Consider the following 21,734-nt stretch of genomic DNA (forward strand, 5'->3'; position numbering starts at 1 on the left):
GGCGGATTAGAGGTTAATAGGTTTATTTAATATTCACGATGTGGGTGGGCGGCAGATTAGGGGTTAATAGGTTTAATATAGTGTTTGCGATGTGGGAGGGTCTCAGATGGCAGAATTGATTGTGTAGGTATAAGCTATAACGCAAGCATTTAGCTGGACCGCACAACCTGTAATATGGCGCTATGGAAAATCCCGCAGTCAAACGTCATTTTATGAGTGCAGAATGGACGTGCGTTACAGGGTAAAATGCTTTTTCAGCGGTATAGCCGTACTGCACCGTACCGCAAAACTCGTAATCTAGGCCATAGTTAATTATTAAAAAAATATGCTGGAAAAACAAATGACTCTTACCCAGCACTAGGCTATTTATTACAAAAGTACTGTTAAATAAAGATTAATCACTGGAAAGCGCAAAACAGTGCTGGGGAGAGTACTAGAGGTAATAATAATGTGTGCAAATATACTATGTATCTATCAATATAAGGATTATATTCAACAAATCATCACACAGGTAATATTATTAGAATTTTATGTATAGAAAAATATATATATGAGCAATACAATAACAAAATTTTGACCGGTCACTGACATACAAAAAAAGTCTGTTTTAAAAGTCCAAAATCTAAAAACACTGCTCACAGTGGCTAATATATTCAAAGTCTCGTACCACCTGTATATATATATATAAGGCTGTTACATACAAATAATCACATATACTGCTATAGCAGAGAAGAGTTTAAGATGATTCAAGTTATTGGAATAGTATCAGTAATACCTTTACACCTTCACGCCTTTATCATCCGACCTCCTGGGTTATCAACTTGCACGGCTTCACATACCTCACTCCCCGGCCTGGGTAATATCTTTCATATGCCAGATACCACAGTTGCGGTGGGAGCTTTTCGTATCCTTTATTAAGTGTATATTGTTAACTCTGTGCAGAGTGTCCCGTGGACTTTATACACTTCTTGTAACTTTAAGTATATTTAATGTCGGTGATGTCGGGGTGCGGCGGATTAGGGGTTACTAGATTTATTTAGTGTTAGCGATATGGGTGGGCGGCGGATTAGGGGTTAATAGGTTTATTTAATAGTCGCGATGTGGGTGAGCGGCAGATTAGGGGTTAATAGGTTTAATATAGTGTTTGTGATATGGGAGGTTTTCAGATGGCATAATTGATTGTGTCGGTATAGTCTATAAGGCAAGCATTTTAGCTGGACCGCACAACCTGTAATACGGTGCTTTGGAAAATCCTGCACTCGCGTCATTTTTTGAGTGTGGAATGGACGTTGCGTTACAGGCTAAAATGCTTGCGGTATAGCTATACTGCCGTGACTCGTAATATGCGTTACCAGCCATTCCACATGCAATGGCCAATTTTTCAGCGGTATAGCCGTACGGCACTGTACTGCAAAACTCATAATTTAGGCCATAGTTAATTATTGAAAAAATATGCAAGAAAAACAAATGACTTACTCAGCACTAGGCTATTTATTACAAAAAGTAGCCAACTGAACTTTCCTAAGTCAATCATTAACCTCATCCAATTGGAGGAACATTTGCTTGCATAATCATCCCATCTCTTTTGAAAGTTATCAAGTAAAGGATTATTTTGATCCTAAGGCCCCTAGTTATCAAGCCGTCAACCTCAAATACGCTGGAATTCCGCAGTGTATTTGTGGCGAGGCTGATTCGCCTTAGTTATCAAGCCCTGCTGCCCAGCAAAAGTAAAATTTTGTGACGTAAGCTTCGATCTGCCGGGCAAAGTCCGACACAGGTCGATTCTTACGTCACTCCAGATGTTCCGCACACAAGTTCGGCACAATCTGACTACTTTACTGGCTAGTTATCAAATGACTAGCAGGTGCGCTCGGCACCTGCTAGTCCTGGTTTTCAATCCGCCGCCCTGGAGGCAGCGGATCCCATAGGAATCAATGGGAGTCTGACCATAGCGAAAGTTCATCGTCGCTGCTGCCCGATATCCCATTGATTTCTATGGGAGATGTCTGCACCTAACACCCTAACATGTACCCGAGTCTAAACACCCCTTATCTGTCCCCCCCTACACCGCCGCAACTAAATAAATGTATTACCCCCTAAACCGCCGCTCCTGGAGCCAACCGGCAATCTAATAAACGTATTAACCCCTAAACCGCCGCTCCTAGACCGCGCCGCAACTATGATAAATGTATTAACCCCTAAACCGCCGCTCCCGGACCCCGCCGCCAGCTATATTAAACTTATTAACCCCTAATCTGCCCCCCCTACACTGTCGCCACCTATAATAAATTTATTAACCCCTATCCTGCCCCCCCTACACCGTCGCCACCTATAATAAAATTATTAACCCCTAAACCTAAGTCTAACCCTAACACCCCCCTAACTTAAATATTAATTAAATACATCTAAATAAATATTATTCTTATTAACTAAATTAGTCCTATTTAAAACTAAATACTTACCTATAAAATAAACCCTAATATAGCTACAATATAACAAATAATTACATTTTATTTTAGGATTTATATTTATTTTACAGGTAACTTTGTATTTATTTTAGCTAGTTAGAATAGTTATTAAATAGTTATTAACTATTTAATAACTACCTAGCTAAAAGAAATACAAAATTACCTGTAAAATGAATCCTAACCTAAGTTACAATTAAACCTAACACTAGACTATCATTAAATTAATTAAATAAATTACCTACAAATAACTACAATTAAATACAATTAAATAAACTAACTAAAGTACAAAAAATAAAAAAACTAAGTTATAAAAAATAAAAGTTACAAACATTTAAAAAATATTACAACAATTTTAAACTACTTACACCTAATCTAAGCCCCCTAATAAAATAACAAAGCCCCCCAAAATAAAAAAATGCCCTACCCTGTTCTACATTAAAAAGTTAACAGCTCTATTACCTTACCAGCCCTTAAAAGGGCCTTTTGCGGGGCATGCCCCAATGAAATCAGCTCTTTTGCCTGTAAAATAAAAATACAACCCCCCTCAACATTAAAACCCACCACCCACATACCCCTACTCTAACCCAAACCCCCCTTAAATAAACCTAACACTACCCCCCTGAAGATCATCCTACCTTTAGCCGTCTTCAGCCAGCCAACCACTGATGAAGTTCAATCCGATTGGCTGATCCAATCAGCCAATCAGATTGAGCTCACATTCTATTGGCTGATCGGAACAGCCAATAGAATGGCAGAGGCAATTAGGATGGATTGAAGAAGGGAGAGGCGGGAAAGAGGAAGGCCAGTAAGTATGTTGTTACAGTAGTCAAGTCGGGAAATAACAAGGGAGTGGATTATTTGCTTTGTGGTGTTAGCGCACAGAAAAGGTTGAATCTTGGAGATGTTGCGTAGATGGTTGCGGCAGGATGTAGAAAGCGATTGGATATGGGGGGTGAAGGATACATTTGAGTCAAGTGTAACTCCGAGGCAGCTGACATGGGGCGATGGGGAAATGGTGATGCCGTCAACAGGGATAGAGAAGTCACAGGTCAGCGTAGAGCTTGAGGGGGGGATAAGAAGAAGCTCAGTCTTGGACATGTTAATCTTTAGGTGGTGAGAGGCCATCCAGGAAGAAATACCAGATAAGCATTTGCTGACATGAGAAAGGACAGAGGGAGAGAGAGCAGGGGTGGAGAGGTAGATCTGGGTGTCATCAGCATAGAGGTGATATTTGAAGCCATGTTGATAAGTTTACCCAGGGAAGAAGTATAAATGGAGAAGAGTAGAGGACCCAGAACAGATCCTTGAGGTACTCCAACAGACAGAGGCATTAAAGAGGAGGCGTCATTGGCAAATGACACAGAAAAAAGACCTGTGAGAAAGATAAGAGTGGAACCAGGATAGAGCAGTGCATTATAAAAACAAAAAAAAGAAGAACCAGCCAAGTCCATTGATAGTCAAAACTTAGTACTGGTTTGTGCACAAACCGCAATGGCTTATTCCAAAACAAATATTTCAGGGATCATATAAATGTCTCCAGCCTAGAAACACTTGTATATCAACCATCCATACAGCTGGGTGGGTAATCTCTCCCTATAAAGTTCACACAACACCACTGTCGCAAATTATGTCTTTCTCGCAAACATCACAATTGGCACATACCGGACTCAGAGCTCACCGATCCAATTTTGTGCTTTATATTGCAGTTGTGCATCTTCATATGGTGTGTGTGTTAAATAAAAGGAACATGTTCTTTAATGTGAAGAACATTGGAATGTAAAGTATTCATAACTCACTTGGGTTTAGCACAGTTGGTCTAACGCAGTATCGTGTTAGTGCGCAATCGATGACAGCGCTCCCAATAGAAGTCTATGGGGAGATGTTAGCTCGCATCTTTTAATGCACATTCTAAGCCGGCCATGATACATTTGTAATTTGAGTGCAGGTAGCGTGCAATCGAAAATGTTATTTAGCTTGCCACTTGTTATCTGTCCCTATATATTTAATTATGTTAAATACTTTGACGGAGGCTGGAGTTGATGTAAAATTTCCAGCTAATTCCATTAGAGGTTTAACTGCCTTCAAAGCATTTAATAGGTTTTACATGTGTTTGCGTATTCTAGACCTAACACTTTACTTCAGGTCTTCAGCAGCGCTAACAATTTTAGCTTGAAATCTGAGCAATGTTTAGAGTGGTCACTCTATCCTTTGAAATTATAGGGCGCGGCACATTCTCTGGTACTTCTTGTTGACCATGGATATGTAATGCCAGATTGTGCTCTATTTATAGCACAATCCTGCAATATTGATAGAGCACCCTGCAACATGCAACTCACTGTTTTGTATAGACAATCACATTATATATATATATTGTTTTTTAAAGGGACATAAAACTTGAAGCAGAAATGGGTCAGCAAGTTTCCATCTTGTGTTTTTATGTTTATTTTTATTCATAAGCCTACATACACTTGTTAAAATATAATGCTGGTGGGCTAATAAACCCCATATTTTAAATATTATGTTTCATTAATATAAAATCATAATGAGAAGCTTCTTGAAACTTATAATACATACATTTTTTTTTTAATTATTTTTAGGTGGCCTGGGATACTTTGCCCTGATCCTGTTAGTGGTGAAGAAATAATTTATAATGGACATAAAAAGTACTACCATGTTGAATTTCTTGGTAAACCACATACTCATGCATTGGTGTCATTAGAGAATGTAATTCCGTTTAATGATTCATTTAAGGTGAGTGTCTAACAATACATACTAATTAGTAATGTAGATTCAAGAAATTTTTGTGTTACATACTTATGTTACTTGCAGAATCTATAGAGAGCAGTCCTCAGTATAAAATAACATTTTGTTAAGAATACTTTCAGGATGAAGCATTCATGGCAGTCTGCTTTCTTTTAAGTCTGTGTGGTGATGTACTATAGTGGGTGATTTATTGGTGCAATTCACACATATTTCCTTCTATTGGCAGTGAGAACATTCATAACCTATGGGAATTACTCGACCTGGCCACAAAGAGAAGGAAAAGACACCCCAAACAAAGCAATAAATAACCCTCTCACTTCCCCTACCCTCTCAGTAGCTCTTTGCCTCAGGTCATGGAGGTAGGCAGAGAGAGGTGCTTTGTAAAAGAAGAAATTAACGGCTAGATTACGAGTTGTGTGTTAAGGTAAAAAAGCAGCGTTAAGAGGTCCTAACGCTGCTTTTTTACGCCCGCTGGTATTACGAGTCTTGCAGGTTTAGGGTCACCGCACACTTTTTTGGCCTTACCGCAAAACGACTTACGTAAACTTCATAAAGTCTTTTTTCTATGGCACTTCCATAGCGCCGGTATTACGAGTCTGTCCTGGGAGGCCAAAAAGTGAGCGGTACACCCTACCCCGTCAAGAGTCCTAACACATTTAAAAATCAGTAGTTAAGAGTTTTACGGTACAACGCTGTAACATAAAACACATAACTAAAGTGCTAAAAAGTACACTAACACCCATAAACTACCTATTAACCCCTAAACCGAGACCCTCCCGCATCACAAACAATAAAATACATTTTTTAGCCCCTAATCTGCCGCTACGGACATCGCCACCACCTATATTATATTTATGAACCCCTAATCTGCTGCCCCCAACATCGCCGACACCTATATTATATTTCTTAACCCCTAATCTGCCGCCTCTAATGTCTCCGCAACCTACCTGTTACGGTACCATCAGTGTACCAAGGGTTAATACCAGATGAACAATGTCCTGCATAGGGAATCAGCAATTCACAACCCAGCCAGTTTCAGGTTTAAAACAGAATGTCTCCTTTATTTGAAGGCAGCACACAGATTTATACACCCTGGCTTCAGGTTACAAAGGGCATTGGTTTAACAGTAAAGCAAACATATGAACAATGCATCAAACCTCTAACAATTGTCTATTCACAGGTAAAACAGATTAACATATTAAGTTAATTAACTAGGGAAGAACGTTTACTCAGACAATCTGATGTTGGGCAGTCTAGTTAACATAATCACACAAGGACACAATCAGTTTACCCAGACAGACTCCTGAGACACAATCAGATCTGAAACATACATAGAATACATCTTATTACTGAATATAGGAACAGTTCTTATTAGCTATAAAGTCTTTTCTCCAACATAGGTGTGTCCGGTCCACGGCGTCATCCTTACTTGTGGGATATTCTCTTCCCCAACAGGAAATGGCAAAGAGCCCAGCAAAGCTGGTCACATGATCCCTCCTAGGCTCCGCCTACCCCAGTCATTCTCTTTGCCGTTGTACAGGCAACATCTCCACGGAGATGGCTTAGAGTTTTTTAGTGTTTAACTGTAGTTTTTCATTATTCAATCAAGAGTTTGTTATTTTCAAATAGTGCTGGTACGTACTATTTACTCAGAAACAGAAAAGAGATGAAGAATTCTGTTTGTATGAGGAAAATGATTTTAGCAACCGTAACTAAAATCCATGGCTGTTCCACACAGGACTGTTGAGAGCAATTAACTTCAGTTGGGGGAACAGTTTGCAGTCCTTTGCTGCTTGAGGTATGACACATTCTAACAAGACGATGTAATGCTGGAAGCTGTCATTTTCCCTATGGGATCCGGTAAGCCATGTTTATTACGATTGTAAATAAGGGCTTCACAAGGGCTTATTTAGACTGTAGACCTTTTTTGGGCTAAATCGATTGATATTAACACTTATTTAGCCTTGAGGAATCATTTATTCTGGGTATTTTGATATAATAATATCGGCAGGCACTGTTTTAGACACCTTATTCTTTAGGGGCTTTCCCAAAGCATAGGCAGAGTCTCATTTTCGCGCCGGTGTTGCGCACTTGTTTTTGAGAGGCATGGCATGCAGTCGCATGTGAGAGGAGCTCTGATACTTATAAAAGACTTCTGAAGGCGTCATTTGGTATCGTATTCCCCTTTGGGTTTGGTTGGGTCTCAGCAAAGCAGATACCAGGGACTGTAAAGGGGTTAAAGCTTAAAACGGCTCCGGTTCCGTTATTTTAAGGGTTAAAGCTTCCAAAATTGGTGTGCAATATTTTCAAGGCTTTAAGACACTGTGGTGAAAGTTTGGTGAATTTTGAACAATTCCTTCATGTTTTTTCGCAATTGCAGTAATAAAGTGTGTTCAGTTTAAAATTTAAAGTGACAGTAACGGTTTTATTTCAAAACGTTTTTTGTACTTTCTTATCAAGTTTATGCCTGTTTAACATGTCTGAACTACCAGATAGACTGTGTTCTGAATGTGGGGAAGCCAGAATTCCTATTCATTTAAATAAATGTGATTTATGTGATAATGACAATGATGCCCAAGATGATTCCTCAAGTGAGGGGAGTAAGCATGGTACTGCATCATTCCCTCCTTCGTCTACACAAGTCTTGCCCACTCAGGAGGCCCCTAGTACATCTAGCGCGCCAATACTCCTTACTATGCAACAATTAACGGCTGTAATGGATAATTCTGTCAAAAACATTTTAGCCAAAATGAACCCTTGTCAGCGTAAGCGTGGATGCTCTGTTTTAGTTACGGAAGAGCATGACGACGCTGATATTAATATCTCTGAAGGGCCCCTAACCCAATCTGAGGGGGCCAGGGAGGTTTTGTCTGAGGGAGAAATTACTGATTTAGGGAACATTTCTCAGCAGGCTGAATCTGATGTGATTACTTTTAAATTTAAATTGGAACATCTCCGCATTTTGCTTAAGGAGGTATTATCCACTCTGGATGATTGTGAAAATTTGGTCATCCCAGAGAAACTATGTAAAATGGACAAGTTCCTAGAGGTGCCGGGGCTCCCAGAAGCTTTTCCTATACCCAAGCGGGTGGCGGACATTGTTAATAAAGAATGGGAAAGGCCCGGTATTCCTTTCGTCCCTCCCCCCATATTTAAAAAATTGTTTCCTATGGTCGACCCCAGAAAGGACTTATGGCAGTCAGTCCCCAAGGTCGAGGGAGCGGTTTCTACTTTAAATAAACGCACCACTATTCCCATAGAGGATAGTTGTGCTTTCAAAGATCCTATGGATAAAAAATTAGAAGGTTTGCTTAAAAAGATGTTTGTTCAGCAGGGTTACCTTCTACAACCCATTTCATGCATTGTCCCTGTCACTACAGCCGCATATTTCTGGTTTGATGAACTGATTAAGGTGCTCGATAGTGACTCTCCTCCTTATGAGGAGATTATGGACAGAGTCAATGCTCTCAAATTGGCTAATTCTTTCACTCTAGACGCCTCTTTGCAATTGGCTAAGTTAGCGGCTAAGAATTCTGGGTTTGCTATTGTGGCGCGCAGAGCGCTTTGGTTGAAATCTTGGTCGGCTGATGCGTCTTCCAAGAACAAGCTACTAAACATTCCTTTCAAGGGGAAAACGCTGTTTGGTCCTGACTTGAAAGAGATTATCTCTGATATCACTGGGGGTAAGGGCCATGCCCTTCCTCAGGATCGGCCTTTCAAGGCAAAAAATAGACCTAATTTTCGTCCCTTTCGTAAAAACGGACCAGCCCAAGGTGCTACGTCCTCTAAGCAAGAGGGTAATACTTCTCAGGCCAAGCCAGCTTGGAGACCAATGCAAGGCTGGAACAAGGGAAAGCAGGCCAAGAAACCTGCCACTGCTACCAAGACAGCATGAAATATTGGCCCCCGATCCGGGACCGGATCTGGTGGGGGGCAGACTCTCTCTCTTCGCTCAGGCTTGGGCAAGAGATGTTCTGGATCCTTGGGCGCTAGAAATAGTCTCCCAGGGTTATCTTCTGGAATTCAAGGGACTTCCCCCAAGGGGGAGGTTCCACAGGTCTCAGTTGTCTTCAGACCACATAAAAAGACAGGCGTTCTTACATTGTGTAGAAGACCTGTTAAAAATGGGAGTGATTCATCCTGTTCCATTGAGAGAACAAGGGATGGGGTTCTACTCCAATCTGTTCATAGTTCCCAAAAAAGAGGGAACGTTCAGACCAATCCTAGATCTCAAGATCTTAAACAAATTTCTCAAGGTCCCATCGTTCAAGATGGAAACCATTCGAACTATCCTTCCTTCCATCCAGGAAGGTCAATTCATGACCACGGTGGATTTAAAGGATGCGTATCTACATATTCCTATCCACAAGGAACATCATCGGTTCCTAAGGTTTGCATTCCTGGACAAACATTACCAGTTTGTGGCGCTTCCTTTCGGATTAGCCACTGCTCCAAGGATTTTCACAAAGGTACTAGGGTCCCTTCTAGCGGTGCTAAGACCAAGGGGCATTGCAGTAGTACCTTACCTGGACGACATTCTGATTCAAGCGTCGTCCCTCCCTCGAGCAAAGGCTCACACGGACATTGTCCTGGCCTTTCTCAGATCTCACGGCTGGAAAGTGAACGTGGAAAAGAGTTCTCTATCCCCGTCAACAAGGGTTCCCTTCTTGGGAACAATTATAGACTCCTCAGAAATGAGGATTTTTCTAACAGAGGCCAGAAAGACAAAACTTCTGGACTCTTGTCGAATTCTTCATTCCGTTCCTCTTCCTTCCGTAGCTCAGTGCATGGAAGTGATCGGGTTGATGGTAGCGGCAATGGACATAGTTCCTTTTGCGCGCATTCATCTAAGACCATTACAACGGTGCATGCTCAGTCAGTGGAATGGGGACTATACAGACTTGTCTCCAAAGATACAAGTAAATCAGAGGACCAGAGACTCACTCCGTTGGTGGCTGTCCCTGGACAACCTGTCACGAGGGATGACATTCCGCAGACCAGAGTGGGTCATTGTCACGACCGACGCCAGTCTGATGGGCTGGGGCGCGGTCTGGGGATCCCTGAAAGCTCAGGGTCTTTGGTCTCGGGAAGAATCTCTTCTACCGATAAATATTCTGGAACTGAGAGCGATATTCAATGCTCTCAAGGCTTGGCCTCAGCTAGCGAGGACCAAGTTCATACGGTTTCAATCAGACAACATGACGACTGTTGCGTACATCAACCATCAGGGGGGAACAAGGAGTTCCCTAGCGATGGAAGAAGTGACCAAGATTATTCTATGGGCGGAGTCTCACTCCTGCCACCTGTCTGCTATCCACATCCCGGGAGTGGAAAATTGGGAAGCGGATTTTCTGAGTCGTCAGACATTGCATCCGGGGGAGTGGGAACTCCATCCGGAAATCTTTGCCCAAGTCACTCAACTATGGGGCATTCCAGACATGGATCTGATGGCCTCTCGTCAGAACTCCAAAGTTCCTTGCTACGGGTCCAGATCCAGGGATCCCAAGGCGGCTCTAGTGGATGCACTAGTAGCACCTTGGACCTTCAAACTAGCTTATGTGTTCCCGCCGTTTCCTCTCATCCCCAGGCTGGTAGCCAGGATCAATCAGGAGAGGGCGTCGGTGATCTTGATAGCTCCTGCGTGGCCACGCAGGACTTGGTATGCAGATCTGGTGAATATGTCATCGGCTCCACCTTGGAAGCTACCTTTGAGACGAGACCTTCTTGTTCAGGGTCCGTTCGAACATCCGAATCTGGTTTCACTCCAGCTGACTGCTTGGAGATTGAACGCTTGATTTTATCGAAGCGAGGTTTCTCAGATTCTGTTATCGATACTCTTGTTCAGGCCAGAAAGCCTGTAACTAGAAAGATTTACCACAAAATTTGGAAAAAATATATCTGTTGGTGTGAATCTAAAGGATTCCCTTGGGACAAGGTTAAGATTCCTAGGATTCTATCCTTCCTTCAAGAAGGATTGGAAAAAGGATTATCGGCAAGTTCCCTGAAGGGACAGATTTCTGCCTTGTCGGTGTTACTTCACAAAAAACTGGCAGCTGTGCCAGATGTTCAAGCCTTTGTTCAGGCTCTGGTTAGAATCAAGCCTGTTTACAAACCTTTGACTCCTCCTTGGAGTCTCAATTTAGTTCTTTCAGTTCTTCAGGGGGTTCCGTTTGAACCCTTACATTCCGTTGATATTAAGTTATTATCTTGGAAAGTTTTGTTTTTAGTTGCAATTTCTTCTGCTAGAAGAGTTTCAGAATTATCTGCTCTGCAGTGTTCTCCTCCTTATCTGGTGTTCCATGCAGATAAGGTGGTTTTACGTACTAAACCTGGTTTTCTTCCCAAAGTTGTTTCTAACAAAAACATTAACCAGGAGATTATCGTACCTTCTCTGTGTCCGAAACCAGTTTCAAAGAAGGAACGCTTGTTGCACAATTTGGATGTTGTTCGCGCTCTAAAATTCTATTTAGATGCTACAAAGGATTTTAGACAAACATCTTCCTTGTTTGTTGTTTATTCAGGTAAAAGGAGAGGTCAAAAAGCAACTTCTACCTCTCTCTCTTTTTGGATTAAAAGCATCATCAGATTGGCTTACGAGACTGCCGGACGGCAGCCTCCCGAAAGAATCACAGCTCATTCCACTAGGGCTGTGGCTTCCACATGGGCCTTCAAGAACGAGGCTTCTGTTGATCAGATATGTAGGGCAGCGACTTGGTCTTCACTGCACACTTTTACCAAATTTTACAAGTTTGATACTTTTGCTTCTTCTGAGGCTATTTTTGGGAGAAAGGTTTTGCAAGCCGTGGTGCCTTCCATTTAGGTGACCTGATTTGCTCCCTCCCTTCATCCGTGTCCTAAAGCTTTGGTATTGGTTCCCACAAGTAAGGATGACGCCGTGGACCGGACACACCGATGTTGGAGAAAACAGAATTTATGTTTACCTGATAAATTTCTTTCTCCAACGGTGTGTCCGGTCCACGGCCCGCCCTGGTTTTTTAATCAGGTCTGATAATTTATTTTCTTTAACTACAGTCACCACGGTACCATATGGTTTCTCCTATGCTATTATTCCTCCTTAACGTCGGTCGAATGACTGGGGTAGGCGGAGCCTAGGAGGGATCATGTGACCAGCTTTGCTGGGCTCTTTGCCATTTCCTGTTGGGGAAGAGAATATCCCACAAGTAAGGATGACGCCGTGGACCGGACACACCGTTGGAGAAAGAAATTTATCAGGTAAACATAAATTCTGTTTTATGCCCACTTGGCTTATAGAGTCACAATTGCTCCCACAAGGGGCACTCACACCCTGTACCCATCCTGTATTTATGGATACAGGGTGACATAGACATAAGACAGAGTTATGAAAGTACATGGGGTGTCCAGCATATAAAATTCCATATTTCCATGCAGTCTCTGGGTATCCTTAAGCCCATGTACCTCCAGCCCAAAGAATGTTCTATAACAGGCCCTCCAATGTACAGTGGCGAGATTGGTTTTGTCACATCTCTCCCCTTTTCCAAACAGACTAACAGGGTATCTGACCTCCTGCCGGTCAGTGCCCTGGTTAGTCCAGCAACCCACCCATAAAACACAATTAGTAGTACAGCCCACCCACAATAAATGGTTACTACACCTGAGTACGGGGAAAACTTGTCCATGTCCAGGTACCTCACCACAGCTGTGTGGGGGACTGGTACGCTGCATTGGTGGGTTGCGAGGTGGGCAGAGACCAGCTGGTGGGAGCCTGGTTGCTGGAGGGGGAGACCGACTGTCTCCCCTTTGGATACATAGCTGTGCTGCTGGAGGGGGAGACCATTCGTCTCCCCTTTGGCTAAACAGCCGTGTTGCTGGGGGACAGGACCAACTGTCCCTACCCCTTGTAACGCAGCCTGCCGCTGGGGAATGGAGTCTGGGCTCCCAAAGTCAGGCTCTGCAAAGGACTCCCATAACAAGCCAGGACCATCAAACTCCTCTCCCTCTGGTTTGTCATGCTCGGCTGTCCAGGGTATATAATGTGCCATATACCACCAGAGCGCCTGGTAGGCATGTCAGTTTGCTGGGACAATCCATCTGGATTCCCGTTATGAGAGAGAATTCCTGTCCATACAAACAAGGGTTCAAATTCCTCAGTGCCCAGACCAGGGCCAAACAGTCCTTCAAAATCCCATCAGCTTCTTTACGAATTTTCTGTACCTGCTCTTTATAGGTATCCACAATCCCTTCATACTGACATAGGGTGCCCTTGAGTTGCTGCACCTCACTATGAGCCAGCGTCAGCTTCTCCTCAAGTGTCGCTAAGTTTGTCTTTAAGGTTTCATGTCCCACTCTCAAGCTGGTGTTTTCTGCAGTCTGTCGGTGCAGCTTGTCTAGCAGAGATTCACGTTCTAAACGTGCTTTTTCCTCTGCGCTCCTCTTCTCCTTCATCAGCGCATTGTAACGGGACCTCCACATATCAATAGCGGATAGAGATTTACTGAGCTCATCGTCCTGGGGCTTAGCAGCAGGTGGGTCAGTCTCTGCTGCATGGATCTGGGCACGGGTAGTCACAGAGTTAACATCAGCGGGACCCATAGGAGCGTAGGCAGAAACAAGGGGGGCCAAGTCATTTCCAAGAAGAACATCAGCAGGTAAGTCCTTCTTGACCCCCACATTCACAGGTCTAGCGCCCACTCCCCAATCCAAATGTACCCTGGCAACAGGTAGGCTGAACACATCGCCCCCTGCTAACCTCACAGCCACAGTGTCTCCCGTGTACTGTTTCTCAGACACCAAGTTCTTTTGAAGCAAGGTCATGGTAGCACCAGTATCCCGTAGACCACTGACCTTCTTCCCATTCACTTTAACCAGTTGCCGGTTATTCCGATGGGCAGCTTGCACAAGGTCTGCCTCATGTAGGATGCTCCAGCATTCTTGCGCCTCTACGTAGCGGGCCGTAGGCTGAGGATTACGTGGGATTCTGCCGGCGGGTCTTCTCCAGGACTGCGCTTGGTTCGCTGCGTTTAGGGGACACTCTGGTCTTTTGTGCCCTAGTTGCTTACATCTAAAGCACCGAATAGGTTGTGAGTAGCACCGCAAATTGAACAGGGCTCTCTGAGGGTAGTTCGTGGCCGGAGGCCGTGTGGTATAGCGGTGCGCCGGGGTTTGGTAACTGGCAGCTGCTGGGGTGACTGGGGGTCTGTACTCCACTCTAGCAGGGGGCTTAGTGGTAGCAGTGTCCAGTTTGCGGGCATCCGTATACTCATCTGCCAAGCGAGCCGCTTCCTGCAGGGTGGAGGGTTTACGGTCCTGAACCCACTCTCGAACTCCTGCGGGTAACTTGTCGAAGCAATGTTCCAACAGGAATAGCTGCAGCACCTCTTCCCCAGATATGGCTTGGCACCCCGCTATCCAGTGAGCTGCTGTGCGGTGCACCTTACATGCCCACTTAAGGTAGGAATCTCCAGCTAATTTAACAGTGTCTCTGAACCGCCTCCGGTATGCCTCCGGTGTAACCGCATACCTGGAGAGCAGAGCCTCTTTTACAGTATTATAATCCCTGACTTCCTCATCTGGAATGGCCCGAAAAGCCTCTCTGGCCCGGCCGGATAATTTTCCAGATAATATCGTGACCCAGTCCTCTGCGGGTACCTTGTGTAGTGCACATTGCCTCTCAAAATCCGCAAGGTACCCATCAATCTCTCCTTCTGTTTCCAGGAAGTTTTTAAAAGCTGCAAAATTTACTTTTCTCTTTTCCATCTTAGTCAGTATTGTAATAATCCCCCTCTTCCTGAGGTTACTGGCTTGTGTAGTTGCTCTTCTGGGCGATAAGGTTCATTCCGTCGCTGCCACCAATGTTACGGTACCATCAGTGTACCAAGGGTTAATACCAGATGAACAATGTCCTGCATAGGGAATCAGCAATTCACAACCCAGCCAGTTTCAGGTTTAAAACAGAATGTCTCCTTTATTTGAAGGTAGCACACAGATTTATACACCCTGGCTTCAGGTTACAAAGGGCATTGGTTTAACAGTAAAGCAAACATATGAACAATGCATCAAACCTCTAACAATTGTCTATTCACAGGTAAAACAGATTAACATATTAAGTTAATTAACTAGGGAAGAACGTTTACTCAGACAATCTGATGTTGGGCAGTCTAGTTAACATAATCACACAAGGACACAATCAGTTTACCCAGACAGACTCCTGAGACACAATCAGATCTGAAACATACATAGAATACATCTTATTACTGAATATAGGAACAGTTCTTATTAGCTATAAAGTCTTTTATGCCCACTTGGCTTATAGAGTCACAATTGCTCCCACAAGGGGCACTCACACCCTGTACCCATCCTGTATTTATGGATACAGGGTGACATAGACATAAGACAGAGTTATGAAAGTACATGGGGTGTCCAGCATATAAAATTCCATATTTCCATGCAGTCTCTGGGTATCCTTAAGCCCATGTACCTCCAGCCCAAAGAATGTTCTATAACAGGCCCTCCAATGTACAGTGGCGAGATTGGTTTTGTCACACTACCTACACTTATTAACCCCTAATCTGCCGCCCTCAACGTAGCCGCCACTATAATAAACATATTAACCCCTAAACCGCCACACTCCCGCCTCGCAAACATTAGTTAAATATTATTAACCCCTAATCTGCCGCCCCCAATGTTGCTGCCTCTATACTAAATGTATTAACCCCTAAACCTAAGTCTAACCCTAACACCCCCTAATTGAAATATAATTTAAATAAATCTAACTAAAAATTCCTATCATTACCTAAATAATTCCTATTTAAAATTAAATACTTACCTATAAAATAAACCCTAAGCTAGCTACAATATAACTAATAGTTACATTGTAGCTATCTTAGGGTTTATTTTTATTTTATAGGTAAGTTTGTATTTATTTTAACTAGGTAGAATAGTTACTAAATAGCTATTGACTATTTAATAACTACCTAGCTAAAATAAATACAATAGTACCTGTAAAATAAAACCTAACCTAAGTTACACTAACACCTAACACTACACTATAATTAAATAAATTAAGTAAATTAACAACAATCAAATAAATTAAATTAGCTAAAGTACAAAACCCCCCCCACTAAATTACAGAAAATAATAAACAAATTACAAGATATTTAAACTAATTACACCTAATATAATAGCCCTATCAAAATAAAAAAAGCCCCCCCAAAATAAAAAAAACCCTAGCCTAAACTAAACTATCAATAGCCCTTAAAAGAGCATTTTGCGGGGCATTGCCCCAAAGTAATCAGCTCTTTTACCTGTAAAAAAAATACCAACAACACCCCCCCAACAGTAAAACCCACCACCCACACAACCAACCCCCCAAATAAAATACTATCTAAAAAAAACTAAACTCCCCATTGCCCTGAAAAGGGCATTTGGATGGGCATTGCCCTTAAAAGGGCAGTTAGCTCTTTTGCGGCCCAAACACTAATCTAAAAAATAAAACCCACCAATACACCCTTAAAAAAAAGCTAACACTAACCCCCTGAAGATCGACTTACAGTTCTGAAGACCGGACATCCATCCTCAAGGAAGCGGCAGAAGTTTTCATCCATCCGGGCCGAAGTCCTCAACGAACCCGGGAGAAGTCTTCATCCAAGCCGGGCAAAGTGGTCCTCCAGACGGGCAGAAGTCTTCATCCAGATGGCATCTTCTATCTTCATCCATCCAACGCGGAGCGGCTCCATCTTCAAGACATCCGACATGGAGCATCCTCTTCTTCCGACGACTACCCGATGAATGAAGGTTCCTTTTAGTGACGTAATCCAAGATGGCGTCCCTTAGATTCCGATTGGCTGATAGAATTCTATCAGCCAATCGGAATTAAGGTAGAAAAAATCCTATTGGCTGATGCAATCAGCCAATAGGATTGAAGTTCAATCCTATTGGCTGATCCAATCAGCCAATAGGATTGAGCTCGCATTCTATTGGCTGATTGGAACAGCCAATAGAATGCAAGCTCAATTTTTTTTTTACAGGTAAAAGAGCTGATTACTTTGGGGCAATGCCCCGCAAAAGGCCCTTTTAAGGGCTATTGATAGTTTAGTTTAGGTTAGGGTTTTTTTTATTTTTGGGGGGGCTTTTTTTATTTTGATAGGGCTATTAGATTAGGTGTAATTAGTTTAAAGATTTTGTAATTTGTTTATTATTTTCTGCAATTTAGTGTTTGTTTCTCTTGTTAAGTGTGTTCAGTCCACGAGTCATCCATTACTTATGGGATATATTCTCCTTCCCAACAGGAAGTTGCAAGAGGATCACCCAAGCAGAGCTGCTATACAGGGAGTGCAGAATTATTAGGCAAGTTGTATTTTTGAGGCTTAATTTTATTATTGAACAACAACCATGTTCTCAATGAACCCAGAAAACTCATTAATATCAAAGCTGAATAGTTTTGGAAGTAGTTTTTAGTTTGTTTTTAGTTATAGCTATTTTAGGGGGATATCTGTGTGTGCAGGTGACTATTACTGTGCATAATTATTAGGCAACTTAACAAAAAACAAATATATACCCATTTAAATTATTTATTTTTACCAGTGAAACCAATATAACATCTCAACATTCACAAATATACATTTCTGACATTCAAAAACAAAACAAAAACAAATCAGTGACCAATATAGCCACCTTTCTTTGCAAGGACACTCAAAAGCCTGCCATCCATGGATTCTGTCAGTGTTTTGATCTGTTCACCATCAACATTGCGTGCAGCAGCAACCACAGCCTCCCAGACACTGTTCAGAGAGGTGTACTGTTTTCCCTCCTTGTAAATCTCACATTTGATGATGGACCACAAGTTCTCAATGGGGTTCAGATCAGGTGAACAAGGAGGCCATGTCATTAGATTTTCTTCTTTTATACCCTTTCTTGCCAGCCACGCTGTGGAGTACTTGGACGCGTGTGATGGAGCATTGTCCTGCATGAAAATCATGTTTTTCTTGAAGGATGCAGACTTCTTCCTGTACCACTGCTTGAAGAAGGTGTCTTCCAGAAACTGGCAGTAGGACTGGGAGTTGAGCTTGACTCCATCCTCAACCCGAAAAGGCCCCACAAGCTCATCTTTGATGATACCAGCCCAAACCAGTACTCCACCTCCACCTTGCTGGCGTCTGAGTCGGACTGGAGCTCTCTGCCCTTTACCAATCCAGCCACGGGCCCATCCATCTGGCCCATCAAGACTCACTCTCATTTCATCAGTCCATAAAACCTTAGAAAAATCAGTCTTGAGATATTTCTTGGCCCAGTCTTGACATTTCAGCTTGTGTGTCTTGTTCAGTGGTGGTCGTCTTTCAGCCTTTCTTATCTGGCCATGTCTCTGAGTATTGCACACCTTGTGCTTTTGGGCACTCCAGTGATGTTGCAGCTCTGAAATATGGCCAAACTGGTGGCATCTTGGCAGCTGCACGCTTGACTTTTCTCAGTTCATGGGCAGTTATTTTGTGCCTTGGTTTTTCCACACGCTTCTTGCGACCCTGTTGACTATTTTGAATGAAACGCTTGATTGTTCGATGATCACGCTTCAGAAGCTTTGCAATTTTAAGAGTGCTGCATCCCTCTGCAAGATATCTCACTATTTTTTACTTTTCTGAGCCTGTCAAGTCCTTCTTTTGACCCATTTTGCCAAAGGAAAGGAAGTTGCCTAATAATTATGCACACCTGATATAGGGTGTTGATGTCATTAGACCACACCCCTTCTCATTACAGAGATGCACATCACCTAATATGCTTAATTGGTAGTAGGCTTTCGAGCCTATACAGCTTGGAGTAAGACAACATGCATAAAGAGGATGATGTGGTCAAAATACTCATTTGCCTAATAATTCTGCACACAGTGTACAGCTCCTCCCCTTACATGTCATACCCAGTCATTCTCTTGCAAGTCTCAACAAAGAAGGAGGTCGTGAGAGGAGTTGGAGTTTTTTACTTAATTATTCTTCAATCAAAAGTTTGTTATTTTAAATGGCACCGGAGTGTGCTGTTTTTTCTCTCAGGCAGTATTTAGAAGAAGAATCTGCCTGCGTTTTCTATGATCTTAGCAGACGTAACTAAGATCCACTGGCTGTTCTCGCACATTCTGAGGAGTGGGGTAACTTCAGAAAAGGAAATAGCATGCGGGGTCCCCTGCAAATGAGGTATGTGCAGTAAAATATTTTCTAGGAATGGAATTGACTAAGAAAACACTGCCGATACCCATATGATGTAAGTACAGCCTAAAATGCAGTAGTAGCGACTGGTTTCAGGCTGGTAAATGTATGCACAGTAGAGTTATTTTCTAGGGAATAGAATTTGACTGAAAAAGTACTGTTAATACTGAAATAATATATGAGCCTTAACTGCAGTAGAAGCGACTGGTAGCAGGCTTAGTGATAACTTTGCACAACATCTGAAATGTTGTTTTTTAAAACGTTTACTGGCATGTTAATCATTTTGTGAGGTACTTTGGTGATAAATCTCTTGGGGCATGATTTTTTCCACATGGCTAACGTATTTTTCTGCATAGAAACCGTTATAGCTGGTCTCCCACTGTTGTAATATGAGTGGGAGGGGCTTTTTGTTAGCGCCTTGTTGCGCAGTTAAAATTCAATCATAGTCTTCCTGTTTCTTCCTCCTTGATCCAGGACGTCTCCAGAGAGCTCAGGGGTCTTCAAAATTTATATTTGAGGGAGGTAATCAGTCACAGCAGACCTGTGACAGTGTGTTTGACTGTGATAAAAACGTTAACTGTTAAATTGATTATCCGTTTTTTGGGTATTAAGGGGTTAATCATCCTTTTGCTAGTGGGTACAATCCTCTGCTAATTTCATACATTTAATGTAAAGATTTGGTTGCTATAACTGAATTAGTTCATTGTTATTTCAACTGTAATTATTTTTTTGGTGTTTTTAAAAGCGCAGCAGCGTTTTTACTTTGCTTGAAAATTTTCTGAAAGTAATTTCCAAGCTTGCTAGCCTCATTGCTAGTCTGTTTAAACATGTCTGATACAGATGAATCTGCTTGTTCATTATGTTTAAAAGCCAATGTGGAGCCCAATAGAAATATGTGTATCAATTGATATTACTTTAAATAAAGGTCAGTCTTTACCGGTAAAGAAATTATCACCAGACATCGAGGGGGAAGTTATGCCGCCTAACTCTCCTCACGTGTCAGTACCTGCGCCTCCCGCTCAGGAGGTGCGTGATGTTGTGGCGCCAAGTACATCAAGGCCCTTACAAATCACTTTGCAAGATATGGCTAATGTTATGAAAGAAGTATTATCTAATTTGCCTGAGTTAAGAGGCAAGCGCGATAGCTCTGGGTTAAGGACAGAGCGCGCTGATGACACGAGAGCCATGTCTGATACTGCGTCACAATTTGCAGAATATGAGGACGGAGAGCTTCATTCTGTGGGTGACGGATCTGATCCAGGGAGACCGGATTCAGAAATTTCAAATTTTAAATTTAAGCTTGAGAACCTCCGTGTATTGCTAGGGGAGGTGTTAGCGGCTCTGAATGATTGTGACACGGTCGCAATCCCAGAGAAGTTATGTAGGCTGGATAAATACTATGCGGTGCCGGTGTGTACTGACGTTTTTCCTATACCTAAAAGGCTTACAGAGATTATTAGCAAGGAGTGGGATAGACCCGGTGTGCCCTTTTCCCCTCCTCCGATATTTAGAAAAATGTTCCCAATAGACGCTACCACACGAGACTTATGGCAGACTGTCCCTAAGGTGGAGGGAGCAGTTTCTACTTTAGCTAAGCGCACCACTATCCCGGTGGAGGATAGTTGTGCTTTCTCAGATCCAATGGATAAAAAATTAGAAGGTTACCTTAAGAAAATGTTTGTTCAACAAGGTTTTATATTACAGCCCCTTGCATGCATTGCGCCCGTCACTGCTGCAACAGCTTTCTGGTTTGAGTCTCTAGAAGAGGCTATTCGCACAGCACCATTGGATGAGATCATGAACAAGCTTAAAGCACTTAAGCTAGCTAATGCATTTGTTTCGGACGCCGTTGTGCACTTAACCAAACTAACGGCTAAGAACTCCGGTTTTGCCATCCAGGCGCGCAGAGCGCTATGGCTTAAATACTGGTCAGCAGATGTGACTTCTAAATCTAAATTGCTTAATATTCCTTTCAAAGGGCAAACCTTATTCGGGCCCGGCTTGAAAGAAATTATTGCTGACATTACTGGAGGTAAGGGTCACTCCCTTCCTCAGGATAGGGCCAAATCAAAGGCAAAACAGTCTAATTTTCGTGCCTTTCGTAATTTCAAGGCAGGAGCAGCATCAACTTCCTCCGCTCCAAAACAGGAAGGAACTGCTGCTCGTTACAGACAGGGTTGGAAAAGCAACCAGTCCTGGAACAAGGGCAAGCAGGCCAGAAAGCCTACTTCTGCCCCTAAGACAGCATGAAGGAAGGGCCCCCTATCCGGAAACGGATCTAGTGGGGGGCAGACTCTCTCTCTTCGCCCAGGCTTGGGCAAGAGATGTCCAGGAT

At 42.7% G+C, this 21,734-nt stretch overlaps 1 protein-coding gene across 1 annotated transcript in view; it reads left to right on the forward strand.

The window, feature by feature from the left end:
- ZCWPW2 (zinc finger CW-type and PWWP domain containing 2) overlaps positions 1-21,734 on the forward strand; it is a 154,778-nt gene that overhangs the window by 98,429 nt on the left and 34,615 nt on the right. The window contains exon 2 of the mRNA XM_053715743.1: positions 5,066-5,219. Coding sequence (XP_053571718.1) covers positions 5,066-5,219 — 154 coding nt within the window. The remainder of the gene's footprint in view (positions 1-5,065; positions 5,220-21,734) is intronic.

The sequence above is a fragment of the Bombina bombina genome, chromosome 5, assembly GCF_027579735.1.
Source record: "Bombina bombina isolate aBomBom1 chromosome 5, aBomBom1.pri, whole genome shotgun sequence".
In the NCBI taxonomy this organism is placed as follows: Eukaryota; Metazoa; Chordata; class Amphibia; order Anura; family Bombinatoridae; genus Bombina; species Bombina bombina.